Source organism: Indicator indicator, chromosome 2, assembly GCF_027791375.1.
Source record: "Indicator indicator isolate 239-I01 chromosome 2, UM_Iind_1.1, whole genome shotgun sequence".
Taxonomy (NCBI): Eukaryota; Metazoa; Chordata; class Aves; order Piciformes; family Indicatoridae; genus Indicator; species Indicator indicator.
Window position 1 is genome coordinate 39173993 of NC_072011.1, and position 14573 is coordinate 39188565.

Sequence of the window (14573 nt, forward strand, 5' to 3'; positions counted from 1 at the left end):
ATACCTAACACCTCCTGACAACTAAACCATGGCTCCAAGTGCCACATCCAATCTTTTTTTGAACACCTCCAGGGATGGTGACTCCACCACCTCCCTGGGCAGCCCATTCCAATGGCCATTTACTCTTTCTGTGAAGAACTTTCTTCTCACCTCAAGCCTAAACTTCTCCTGGTGCAGCTTGAGACTGTGTCCTCTTGTTGTGTTGCTGGGTGCGTGGGAGAAGAGACCAACCCCCTCCTGGCTACAGCCTCCCTTCAGGTAGTTGTAGACAGCAATGAGGTCTGCCCTGAGCCTCCTCTTCTCCAGACTAAACCACCCCAGCTCCTTCAGCCTCTCCTCATATGGTTTGTGCTCAAGACCTCTCACCAGCCTCATTGCCCTTCTCTGGACATGTTCAAGTATCTCAATGTCCTTAAACTGAGTGGCCCAGAAGTGGACACAGTACTCAAGGTGTGGTTTAACCAGGGCTGAATATAGGGGAAGAATGACTTCCCTGCTCCTGCTGGCTGCACTATTTCTGATGCAGTTCAGGATGCCATTGGCCTTCTTGGCCACCTGAGCACACTGCTGGGTCATGTTCAGCCAGCACTCAAGCAGTACCCTCAGGTCTCTTCCTGCCTTGTTGCTCTCCAACCACTCTGACCCCAGCCTGTAGCTCTGCATGGGGTTGTTGTGGCCAAAGTGCAGAACCCAGCACTTGGACTTGGTGAATGCCATCCTGTTGGACTCTGCCTATCTGTCCAGCCTGTCAGGGTCCCTCTGCAGAGCCCTCCTAGCCTCCAACAGATCGACACCTGCTCCCAACTTGGTGTCATCTACAAACTTACTAATGGGGGAACTCTATCTCTTCATCCAGATCATCAATAAGGATATTAAACAGGATTGGGCCCAACACTGATCCCTGGGGGACACCACTAGTGACAGGCTGCCAACTGGAAGTGACATCATTCACCACCACTCTCTGGGCTCAGCCCTCCAGCCAGTTCCTAACCCAGCACAAGGTGCTCCTGTCCAAGCCATGGGCTGCCAGCTTAGCCAGCAGTTTGCTATGGGGAATGGTGTCAAAGGCTTTGCTGAAGTCCAGGTAGACTACATCCACAGCCTTCCCCACATCCACCAGGCAGGTCACCTGGTCATAAAAGGAGATCAGGTTGGTGAGGCAGGACCTGCCCTTCCTAAATCCATGCTGGCTGGGCCTGATCCCTTGGCCATCCTGCAGGTGTGCTGTGATTGCCCTCAAGATCTGCTCCATAATCTTGCCTGGCACTGAGGTCAGGCTGACAGGCCTGTAGTTTCCAGGATCCTCCATCCAGCCCTTCTTGTGGATGGGCATCACACTGGCCAGCTTCCAGTCATCAGGGACCTCTCCAGTGAGCCAGGACTGGTGGTAGATGATGGACAATGGATTGGCAAACTCATCTGCCAGCTCTCTCAGTACCTTAGGATGGATCTCATCTAGTCCCATGGACTTGTGAGAATCCAAGTGGCTCAGCAAGTCTGTAACTGCTTCCTCATGGATTTCAGGGGGACTGTACTGTTCCCTGACCCCATCAACTGGTTCAGGAGGCCAGTTATCCTGAAGTCCTCCTGCCTTACTGTTGAAAATGGAGGCAAAGAAGGTATTTAGTACCTCTGCCTTATCTTTAGTTACAATATTCCCTTCCACATCCAATATAGAGTGGAGGTTCTTCTTGCCCCTCTTTTTACCATTAATATATTTATAAAAATGCTTTTTATTGTCTTTCACAGAAGTGGTTAGTTCAAGTCTAACTGGGCTTTTGCCTCTCTAATTTTTCTCCTACATGATCTAACAACATCCATAAATATATCTCGAGTTACCTCCCCCTCTTTCCAAAGGCAATATACCTTCTTTTTTTCCCTTAGTTCCTTCAAAAGATGCTTGCCCATCCAGGCTGGTTGCCTCCCCTGTCAGCTCATCTTTTGGCACATTGGGACAGCCTATTCCTGTGCCTTCAAGAGTTCCTGTTTGAAGTAGGTCCAACCATCCTGGACCCCTTTGTTCTTAAGGGCTGGTTCCTAAAGTATTCTCTGGGTTAGTCACTTAGGAGCACGTTTTTCATAAGCTGAAAACTCCATTTGCCTAGGGGGAGGAAATGTTACTCATAGTTATATAAGCAGATGCCTTTCTTTTATGTATGAGTTTTTATGGAAAAATATTTGTAGTACTTTAAATCATAGAATAGTTTCCCTTGTAGAAAGGATGACTTTTAAGATCAAGTCCAACTGTCAATCCAACACCACCATGGCAAATAAGCCATGCCCTAAAGTGCCATGTCTACACATTTTTTTTTTTAACATCTCCAGGGATGGTGACTCCACCATCTCTCTGGGCAGCCATTTCCAATGGCTGATCCCTCTTTCAGTTAAGAAATCTTTCCTAATACCCAGTGTACAACTTGTACAACTCCCCTGGTACAACTTGAGGCCATTTCTTCTCGTTGTATTTGGGAATTATTTGGGAGAAGAGCCAACACCCACCTCACTGCAACCTGCTTTCAGATAGTTGCGGAGAGTGATAAGGGCTCCCCATAGCTCCTGCTCTCCAGACCAAAAATATGCCATTTCCCTCAAGCACTCTTCATAAGACTTCTCCGGACTGTCATGAGGTTCATTCCCCATCTCTGGACATGCTCCAGCAATTCAGTGCCCTTCTTGTAGTGAGGGGTGCAAAACTAAACATAGTACTCAAGGTTTGGCCTCACCAGTGTTTAGGAGACAGTCACTTCCCTTCTCTTGCTGGCCACGTTATGCCTGATAGAGGCCAGGATGCTGTTGGCTGCCTTTGTCACCTGAGCACACTCCTGCCTCATGTTCAACCAGCTGTCAATCAACATCCCCAGGTCCTTTTCTACTGGGCAACTTTCCTGCCACTCTCTTCCAAACCTGTACTATTGCATGGAGTTGGAGTGACCCAGTGCAGGACCAACCACTTGGCCTGTTAAACCTCATACAACTGACCTTGGCCCATCAATCCAGCCTGTCCAGAGCCCTCTGCAGAGCCTTCCTACCTTTGAGCAAGTCAACATTCCTGCCATATTTGGTGTCCTCTGCAGATGTACTGAGAGAGCACTCAATCCCCTAATCCAGATCATTGATAAAGATATTAAACTGACCATGTGCTGTGGGGAAAAAAACCCCCAAACCAAACAATTCAATAAATTGAAGTAGCTCTTAATTGTGTCTATTTTTAGATGTTTTATGCTTGGAAGAAAGATGGAAAAATTGTAGTGCCTACAGAATTTGGGTTTGCATTCTTGACAAGCAAGCTGGTGTTTGAACTCTTTATAGTAAACTGGTAGACATATCTTTCTGTTACATTTTTTTTCTTGTTTCTGCTTGTCTGTCAAAAATCAGCGTATACCTTGGCTACACTAAATATTGCTATTGCTGTCACTCCATCCCCAAGACTTCATACTTTGTTTTGTTCCATTTCTTCTACTTAATCAGCTTTTAACTTGTTTGGAAAGTGAATAGGTGATTTAGTTCAGAATAATTTCTGACATGAACAAGCAAGTTTCTGTTTGCAGTGTAGAGATCAATAATGTCTTTGACAGTTGTCTTCAAACATGCAACTGCCTAAGGAGACGTACATAATAACAGGACAGAGTTACCACTTGGGTGTTTGTACGTTAGAAGGAAAGTAGACATGACAATTTCCCTGCAGTTGGTTGTGAACTGTTTTAAAATAATAAGTCGCTTATTACTACTCTTCCTTGAAATGTCAGTGGTGGAATTTCAAGAATCTTGTCTCTAGAAAAGGGTTACAGTTCTTGCGTCCACGGTTCCCACTACAGGGAAAGTGTCATTTATTCTGTGGTTTGCTTGGTTTCAGAAACACTGGCATTCTGGAGTTATCTTCAGGCCTCATTTTAAGATTTATTCCATAATGGACAAAGTTCAGAAGCTAAATTACCGCCTAATCACAGTATCTCACAGTATCACAGTACATTAGAGGTTGGAATAGACCTCAAGAGATTACCAGCTCCAAGCCCCCTGCCAAAGCAGGATCACTTAGGGTAGTCCGCATAGGAATGCATCCAGATGGGTTTTGAAAGCGTCTAGAGAAGGAGACTCCACAACCTCCCTGGGCAGCCTGTTCCAGTGCTCCGTCTGCCTCGCTGTAAAGAAGCTTCTCCTCATGTTGAAGTGACATCTGTGTTCAAGTTTGAACCCGTTTTTCCTTGTCTTATTACTGTGCACCACCAAAAAGAGCTTGGCCCCATCCTCTGGACACTCACCCCTCAGATATTTATAGACATTGATGAGATCCACATTTTTAGGAAAGTCATTTTGCCTCTTCTGGACAGTTTGCTTTCTGTCCTCTCATGGAAATTACATGAAACGGTCCGTATTTGTCAGAGTCGTGGGTGGAGCTGTGAGGCACAGCTGAAACTGAAGTTGGAAAGGAATGCAAAGAATAATTATAGAATATTAGAAGTTGGAAGGGACCTCTGGAGATTTAGTCCAACTCCCCTGCCATAGTAGGATCACCTAGGGCAGGTCACATAGGAATGTGTCCAGGTGGGTTTTGAAAGTCTTTAGAGAAGGAAATTCCACAGCCCCTCTGGTCAGCCTGTTTCAGTGCTCTGTCACCCTTAGAAAGGAGTTTTTCCTTGTGTTGATGTGAAATTTCTGTTCCAGTTTGTACCCATTGCCACCTGTCCTGTCAGAGGGTGCCACTGAAAACAGACTAGCTCCTTCTTGGCACATGCCCTTCAGATACTTCTTAATTAGATCCCCTCTCAGGCTTCTCTTTATCCAGCTAAACAGCCCTAGCTCTGTCAGCCTTTCCTTATAAGACAGATGTTCCAATCTCTTAATCATCCTTGTAGCTCTCCATTGGACTCTCTCTATTATTTCCCTGTCTCTCTTGAACTGGGGAGCCCAGAACTGGACACAGTACTCCAGATGTGGTCTTACCAGGGCATAGTAAAGGGGGAGGATAACCTCCTTTGAGCTGCTGGTTACAGGCGTCTTAATGCACCCAAGCATACCATTGGCCTTCTTGTCCACAAGTGCAAATTGCTGCCCCATGGTGAGGGAATCCTCTCTTGAACATGTAAATCACCTCGTGATCATGATCATTACATTAGGAACTGAGAAGCATCTCAGCGAAGATAAGATCATCCTGAAGATGGCCTGATGTGTCATCTCTGCCCACAGCGACAGCAGCTGCCCGGGGGTGTGGTGGACAGTGGATGGCAAAGAGGGGCAGAGGCCGCTCAGCACTGACCCCTGCTAGCGCACAGGAAAGATGCCCTGAAAGTCACCCCTGGAAGCCACGTATGCGTTGTTAATGTGGGCCAGGTGGAGATGCAAACAGTATAAAAGCCCCGAGCTATGCCACTTTGCAGGGGACAGAGGAACATCACCTGGAACTTCTCAGGCTGGAGGCAGCCCCCTAGGAATGTCTCTCTCCTGCCAAAGAAGGACCCTGGGGTGATAATTGTCTCTCCTGCTCTCTCTTTCTCTATTCTCTCTCTCTCTCTCTCCCCCTTTTCTTTCTTTCTCTGTTTTGTTTGCTCATTCTTTCTCTCTTTAATAAATAGTCCTCTCTTGATGTACGACCTCGTTTGTTTTAATTTCACTCACGGGAATGTTCAAAACAACCACATCTCCTTCCCAACTTCCGGATTGAGACACGTGGATAACTTACTGTCCACCAGGACTCCTAGGTCCTACTCTGCAGAGCTGCTTTCCAGTAGGTCCAGCCCTAATCTGTACTGGTACGTGGTGTTATTCCTCCTCGGGTGCAGGTCTCTACACTTAGCCTTGTTGAACTTCATTTGATTCCTATTCACCCAGCTCTCCAGTCTGTCCAGAGCTCGCTGAATAGCAGCAAGAAGATTAGGCTCCAGAAAGACCTCCTAGCAGCTTGTCAATACCTACTGGCGGCCTACAAGTAAGATTGGAACGGTCTTTTTAGCAGGGCCTGTCCTGATGGAACAGGGGGTAATTCTTTTAAAATAAAAGAGGGGAGATTTGGTCTGGAGGAAGAAAGCTCTTAGAATGAAGGTGGTGAAACACTGGAACAGGTTGCATAGCATTGTGGCAGATGCTTCATCCCTGGAAGCGGTCAAGGTCAGGATGGGCAGAACTCTTGAGTAACCTCATCCTAGGTGAAGATGTCCCTGCATATTGCAAGTAGGTTAGACTAGATGACCTTTAAAGGTCCCCTCCAACCAAACCCATTCCATGATTATCCTTCCTAAACTTGTACAGAATTGCCTTCATGGATATGAGGAGGTGTTTAATATTATAAATGGCATGGAAGACTAAATGTGAAGTAATTAGTGGATTTTTTTTCTTTCAGAGAAGAAAGAGCAGACATCGAATTAAACAATCAGACTGTTGGTGGGGAAGGTTGCTGGGGGTTTTGGCTTTTTATGGTTGTTTTTCAGGGTTTTTTTTCACTTGCTTATGGCAAATTCATCCCTGATGGCTTAGTTTGAGGAAGGTATGTCATTCAGGAGTAAAAACATTTGGAATTACAGGAATACTGAAGTTATTCACCTACTTACAAAATTATTTGTAAGTGATTTTTGACCTGAGGTCCCTAGGAATTATGTAAGAGGACCAGATATTTATAATTCCTTATTTAAAAATAGTGAAATAAGAAAAGAAACAGATTCTTGTAATACTATGTAATTAGCATTTGTGTAACATCTTCGCTAATCTTATGTTTGGTTTTGAAATGTATTTTATATTATGAAGGGTGAAGCTGATAAACCTAAAGAAAGAGTCAACTGAGGTGTACATAGTGATAAAAAATAAAAGATGTCTTCAACAGAGTATAACACGAGCTGGTACTGCAAAATATGAGAAAAATGCAGCATTGGACTGCATTATTGTTTCACATACTGATGAATTCAAAAGAGTTAATGTACACATACTTCAGTTCACTTGACAAGTCAGCATACTTGGCCAGTGATTGTGTGCCCACATGGCAGGACTTTTTTGTGACTGTCCTCTTTTCCCATCTCATCCATCTGGGAAACAAACCAGTTGATTAAACATCAGTCATAGGATGAAATCACGTCTTTTAGTCAAATGAACTCTTTGGATTCAAATAAACATTGGAAAGATGTTAATCTACTTGGTGTGAATGCAGATTTTTTGATTTTATTTTCCCCTTTGCTTAGCATCCATTTGTTATTTCCTAACGCTAATAATATGCAAAAGATACACAGAAACATCTCTCACACATTATTTTCAATAAAAAGCTAGACACTTGCCTTTTGTAGTATTACAATGTCCCCGATGTAAAAGATCACTACGTTCATAGAAAAACGCACTGGTATACTTGGTATCTGTTATTAACAATATCCAGAACTTCAGAAAGGAATTCTTACCTTGGAGCACACTAGCTTTGATTTCTTGTGAGTAAACCCTCTGGAGAACTGAAATAGGAAGAACTTAAGTAAGAGTCATATAATTTATGTAGAAGTGATGCAGAACTTTTGAGCATTTGGAAGTGGTCCAGTAATAAGTGTTGTATGTAATTTCCACAGTTCTTCTGCCATCTCTTTATACAAGTTTGTTACACATTTCCAAAATAAAATACTAAAAGCTTTCCAGGAAGAGGATTGTTTCCATCACTGGCTTGCTTAATCATGTCTTTAAAACTGAAAATGCAAAATGCATAAAACAGTGACCATGAACCTGTGGGTGAGAACTCCAGTCTGTTTGTCTAAAGACTTAGGAAAATCTATGGGAACTTCTTGGATAGAGGTGTCCCAATGGCTTTGTCTTTGCCTGCAGTGTAACTTTCTGCGTAAGACTGAAGATTATCTTTTCTAAGAGTTGGGTGATTCCTTAAGCTGTAGCATGACCAGTTTAAAACTCATTGCCTATGTAACTCACATTGTGCCTTCAAGTGTAGATAACAAGTGCATAATCCTTTTCTGATTTCATGATGTTGCTACATTAATATTTCATTTTGCCATGTCATCATCTCTTGCAGCCTATGCTTGATGATGATGCATTTAATGTCTTTTTCTTACCATTAGTTCATCAAGCTTCGATAATGCTGAGAAGTCTTTTCTGGAAAATTCCTTATTTTTCAGTATTCCTAAGTGCTTACATTATTAATGGATTATAGGATTTTTTTCTATTAAGTATAGATAACCTAAGTCCTAATAATGTTAATACAAATTGTATTAGATTCTTGCAAGGAAAAACAGAGACCATGACAGTATCTCCACAAGAATGTGATGTGTGTTTCAGGAATGCTTTTCTCTAGTCTCAGTGCTTTAGTCTTAATTTTATTTTGACCCTCAAAATTAATATTCCTCCTCCTCAACACACTACTGCTCTGACTTCCCGTTTGCTAGTACTAAGACTTTTTGCCAGAGTGCCTATTCTTATTTTCATAGCTATTATGTCTTGTACCTGGAGAACTTTGTTGATCCTACTATCAGCTTTTCAGAGGCTAACCAAGCCCTTCTCTCTTTTAATCTGTTCAATAATACAAATAAATGAACAGGGATAATTAGATTTTAGATAAAATTTGTCATTTACAAGTAACAATGTTTGGCATTATTATTTTTGTTTTGAAGAACATAAAAAGTGAAATTAAAGATCAGGCCATTTATATTACTTTGGGAGGTTACCTTCCTCAGTCTGTAAAGCACAGGTTAATGAACGTTGTCTTTTTTCTGATTCTCTATGTACTGAAATTTCTCTTAGTTGATCGTTGAAATTTTTAGGGTTATTGTTGTTGTTTTGGTTTTGTTTTGTTGTTGTTTGTTGTTTTTTTTAACTAGAGACAGTTCCTTTTACCAGACAGGATGATTCTGTAATTTCAAAATTTCAATACATCTGACTTCTTTCTCAGGAAGTCAGTCTTTCTCAGTACCACCTTTTCAGGCTGTACTCCATGCAGTTTCTTGCATGACTTAGATTCTCCTTTTCTTCTCTCTGGACCCTCTTTTTAGGGACATTTTACTCCTACAGAAGAGCTCTTCCTTGTTAAAAGGACTTGTTCTTGACTTGAGTGCTCTGATGGTATACCATCCCAAGAAGATTTTTCCTTACAGCCTGTGTGAATAAGGTGTGTGAGGAGCAGACACTGAGTGCGAACACTTTGATACCTTAAATACTGACCTCCTTTTAATCTTAAGTTTTGGGTGTCACTGTGTTATTTAATGGTATGAGAACTCTAATGGTGTAGCTGCAGGGTCTGTATAAAGAGAAGGCATTTAAGTTGTCTTCTCTCTGGGAAGGTTACCATGTAGTTAATTCTGCTGTGTCTATTTTCCTTAGGCAAGTTAAAGTTATATAGGGAGCAGCTCAAAAGCAACACTGTGCCTTTGATCAGCAGTTTGAATAGCTAAAACTTGCAGAAGAGAGGAACCATGGTAACTGTGAACAGGTGTATCACAATCTTACCTGCTAAACTTCTTGAAACTTGGTGCTTAATGCTAAGGCTCAGAACACATAACCTGCAAGTGGATGGATAGCTGCCTGTGATAGAGCACAGAACTGGACTACAACTTCCCTTTCATCTGCCCCTCTACTCTAGAAGGTGTTTCAGAGAAATCTGGTATTATAAAGCTCATTTTACTCTCTTACTGAGAATGGGATCATTTATTCAAAATTTACAGATGTTGTTGTTTTGGCAGTGTGACAGCTGTGCTTATTCACCAGAATTCCTTGGTATTTTCCTGAAAGACTTATGTCTCCAAAACAATGTTTTCTGTGCTAATAGCCTGGACGATGGTCAAAGGTTTTCATAGCAGAGCTGGCTGAAAAGAATGCAGACTGTTTTAAAGTTCACATGAGACCATTTACTACATTGACATTCTCCTAGGTATGGATTGTTTTTTAACCAAATGAGAAGTCATTTATAAAATTTTGAATGTTGGGTTTTTATTTATGCTGTGAATGAGTATACCAAGCTTTGATTACTCTGAAGGGGAGGGAACCTTTTCTGCAGAAAGGAACACTGGCTCCCAGCAGTCTTTTAAACATCTTTTTCAGTCCTTCCTCTGGAAGGTTATCCTATCTTAAGTTATTTAATCTAATGATTCATCCTTTTTTTTTTTTTTTTTTTTGTTAGGTTTTGGGGTATTTTTAAAGCATTTGACTGAGAAGAAAATGAGAGTGGGAAAGAAGTCATTAATCTAAATATTTCATATTCTTCTGCAACTCAAATCATCAGTAGTAATGAATGTGAAGCAAAGAATAGAGGAGGTACAGGCATGTCTGTAAAAGCTTGTTATGAAAGTAATAAAACTAAAGGTGGTAATTCCGTCTCGTGAGGGGTGGAAAATAAGGTCCACAACTGTATCTCCATCACGTGCCATTTTCTGTGTGAAAGACATGAATTTTCATAAAGTCTGATCTACCTATTTTACTTTGAAACCTAGTGTTTTTATCTAGGCTTTTAATACCAATTTCATACTGTCTGTACTTTTGCTGATTATATTTGGAAAGATTCCTTTCTGTTTATTGCTAGAGATTGTCTTCTTCCTCCCGCCCCCACAAATGTCTTCCTTTTATCTGGGCCACAAAAGATGAGATCATGGTACAGAGTTCTGTAACATTGCTTAGAGTCCTCTTAAAGGGAAGCTGCTGTCACAAAAGCTTTGGGGTTTTTGATCACATGTACTGGAAGTCACAGTACTTTTTTTTTCCCCTCTTACAGAGATGCAAAAGAAAAAGGGCTTGCAGTTAAGGAAATAATTAGGTTCTTCCTTTTTTTTTTTTTCTCCCCCCTTGTATTTACAAAAAATGAGAAAATGTCAAGGAGAGGTACGGTAAATAAAACTTTGGGTTCTGTATTCTCCCTTTTTGTTTGTTTAATTCATTATGCTTTACTGCTGCAGTAAGCACAATATAAAAAATCCTTGAAATGCCTATTTTAAAAGTGTAGTACATATGTGCACGTAGAGTTAAATTGTTTCAGGTTATCTTGATATGTGTAGTATTATTTTTTCCAGACTCATTTATCCCTTTACAGTAGCACGCTGCTATAAAGCAATGTTTCAAGAATTGTTTTCAAACAGTAAAGATTCCATGGGATTCCTTGAAGTCATTTGTATTTCTTCTTGCAAACTTTTTTGAGTAATACCTTACAGTGAAGAACATATCAATGCTGTCTAACATTCATGAGGTAAAAGGCAGAGATGTTAAAACTCTGTCTGTTGAGAAGTGTCTCTTTCTCATTCATTAAACACTAGTCTGAGAGGAAATTACTATTATTAGGCAATTAAGAAGACATGCATGGTAGAGAAGAACCAAACAAGTTTTTTCAAGCATAAAGAATAGGCAAACACGTTATGTGCTGATGATACTTGGGGTGATTTAACGTGGAGGTTGTCTGGAATACTTGAAATATTTGAAGTGGCTCTTATTTTCATTTCTTTAATTCATAATTGCAGGATCTGCTGAGTTTTTATTGTTGTTGGGGCTTGTGTTTTTCTTTCGAACTTAATGTGTATTTGTAATATGCTAAATTAGTCTACAATTGTTTTTAACAGAAACTGTGATTTGCAATTGAAAAATGTGCTATTCTATGAAGTTTCTCAGCTATTTGCATATTTCTCTTTGTTAATTTTGTCTTTCATTTTATTTGAATTATTGCTGCATGTCTGTTGTTCTGGGCCAGAATTCCGTTAAATGTAAAGTTACCAAAAGTTTTAAGTGTTGGACTTTCAAATTGTTACGTTAAACATAAAGCAAAGAATCTGGACTCATACATGACTAGTGTTTATCTACATTTTATGTCTTCCAGTTCTCTAGGCTGTTTTCTTAAATAAATACTACTTACATGGCGGAAATACTTTTTTTTAGTGTTCCAGTCTCTAAAACTAACCACAGAATTTAGTATACTTAGCCTCCCACATTATTTGGCATCTAAAGTCATTGGTTACCCCTCTGCAAACCATGGGCAGCACTATCAAAAACTGAAAGAAAACATGCAATTATTTTTGTTTGGTTGGGATATGGTGTAGTAGTGGCCCTGGCAGAGTTAGGTAACGGTTGGACTTGATTGTCTTAAAGATCTTTTCCAACCATAGTGATTCTGTGACTTAATGATTCTGCATAGCAGAATTCTCTTGAATTATTCCCTCTATAAAACTAGGTATATTATGGTTTCTTAATGAGAAAACACTCTTCTCATCAATGGGTGCAGTTACTGCTATTAGTGTTTTACCAGTTTTGATTTTTTAGAGAGAATTGGAGGAGCAGCCTAATCTTTGCAAATCCAGAGAATGCAATTCCTTTCAAAAAATCTGGAATTAGTTTTCTGGGTTGCTACATACAGCACTAGAGAAGTGTTGGGTTAATAAAAGAGGATTCTAATATACGAATATGCTAACACTGGAACTTAACTTCTAGCATTCTGTATTTCTCTTGCTTGTTCTTTCCCCTTATGCATGGCTTAATATATTTATGGAGTTTTCCTTTGATTTCAGGTGTGAGTGTCTCTCTGGTTTATGTGGTTTCCCCATGTGTGAGGCAGGCTCCACTCCCCAGATAGTCTCACGTGGAGATGGAACACCTGGAAAGTGCTGTGATGTCTTTGAATGTGTCAATGGTATGTGAAGCTTTCTCTTGTACCTGGGGAGGATGATTTTATCTGTCTGTGGGAGATGCTAGCCATTTAGTTGTTTATACTATGTTGCAAGATCTAAGAGAAGTAATTTTCTTTATGTTTGTTAGAAGCAACTGGAAGTTCAGCTGGAGGCACTTAAATGGGAAACTGTGTCATTTGAAAGTTGCTGTGTGTCTTTGATTTCTAAAGCACGTTTTCCTGTGACCCAGGGAATTACTGCTTTAGCAAGACTCCCTCACTGCATATTTTTCAGTTACTCCTTCGCCAGTGGCGAACACTAGAGAACTGAAATTTCCGCTAAGCACTGCGACTGCTTGTTGCAGTACTGTAAGCAAGAGCACTCTGTTTATAGACTATAGTGTTTGCTTTAAGAAGCTTCTCCAAAGTAATTTTTGCACAGATGTATAGTCTTCAGAAACTATGTCAATGTAAGAACAGACTGGTTTGCATTCTTTGATTCCTGATGTAAATGTTTAAAAACTTTGAATTTGTTATGCAAGTGACTCTATGTCAGGACTGCTCCATGTTACATATGCAGAACTGCATGTATGATATATATGGCAAGAATTGCATGCCCAGATAATTTCTGGGCACAAAAATTATATGTTAGTGCAGTATTTACTAATTAATATTTATTCAGCAATATTTAATCTTGTGTAGTGGTGCATGTATCATGTATTTGAAACAGATTTTATTTTGTGTTAGTGTAGGTTCCTCATAAGAATTTGCACTAGGAAGAATCACAGATTCTTTAGCTTTCAGGTTAATTCTTTCACAATTTGAATTAAGATTGTAGATAATGTAGAATAAATGCAATTTACCAAACCTTTGTTTATATAGTGCCTGTTAGACTACAGTAATACTCATCTTCCTTTGTTTCTGAAGTTAAAGTATTATTTCTGAGTTTCTTTTAACTGTGTGGCACATCTCAGTGACAGAATAGTCATAGAGCTTGATCTGAATTGCACTTTTTCAAATGCATTTTAGGATTATTAGGTGGTTCTTCTATCAGGAAAAATATTGCAAGCCGCACCTCTAAAACCTTAAATTCTTAGAAAAATTATTCTGATCACAATTTACTAGATAAATCCCTAGTGCAATGACAGGCAGATAGATAAATAGATAGGAAGAATCTCTGATTACTTCTGTCAGTTTAAAATGAAGAGGAAAGGGAAATGTTGTTTGTGAGACTGATAGCTGAATATAATAGCCAGTTCAGGGTTTTAAAAAGATCTTGAAATACTAAAAAGTGCAGAAGAGATATAGTAGATATCAATGACAGATGGAGAAAATATCTTACAGATTAAATATCTTAGATCAATTCCTTAATTAAAAAAACAAACCTACCATCAAAGTAACAAGAGCCAAATCTGTAAGATCTAGGACATGCTGTTCTGAGCAGTGAGGGTGGTTAGCTGTTGATACAAACTGCCAGGAAGATGCTGAATTCCTTATAGTCATCCTTTCTAATTAGGATTAGATGCCTTTTTAAAGAGATTGTTTTAACTGAATGCAAATTAATGGATTTATACATAGTAAGTGAGCAAGTTGTGCAATCAATGGTACCAAGTTCTGCTAGTTACTTCTGTGTTAGAAAACCTCTGAATACAGGCAAGAGGGTGGAATAAAAAGAGCATGTGCACAGTCATATTAGTATAATTTTCCTGCTGTTGTAACATGTCTTTAATGTTAGAATTGAATAATTACTGGGGGGTAGGGGATCAAAAACCAGTCAGGAATAATACTGGTTATCTGAGTTACCTTAAAATAAAGGCATCCTTCAGAAATAACTGTATGTAGACTGCAGAACCTGGCTTGTCTGTGGTAGGGGAACTAAGCAAGCCAGCTTTCTGCAGTATTTATGGGAAGTATGTGTTAATGTGATGAATGCAGAGTTGCATGACGATAAAGTATGGGGAGGCTGCCTTTCTGGGTAGGAAAGAGTATACTGTTGCAGAACAACATTGGCCAGTGCTGAGGTCGTAATTAA

General features: G+C 40.2%; 1 protein-coding gene across 1 annotated transcript in view; it reads left to right on the forward strand.

Moving 5' to 3' along the window:
* Window positions 1-14573, forward strand: part of CRIM1 (cysteine rich transmembrane BMP regulator 1) — a 189736-nt gene that overhangs the window by 100453 nt on the left and 74710 nt on the right. The window contains exon 5 of the mRNA XM_054393879.1: window positions 12444-12565. Within this exon, the coding sequence (XP_054249854.1) occupies window positions 12444-12565 (122 nt within the window). The remainder of the gene's footprint in view (window positions 1-12443; window positions 12566-14573) is intronic.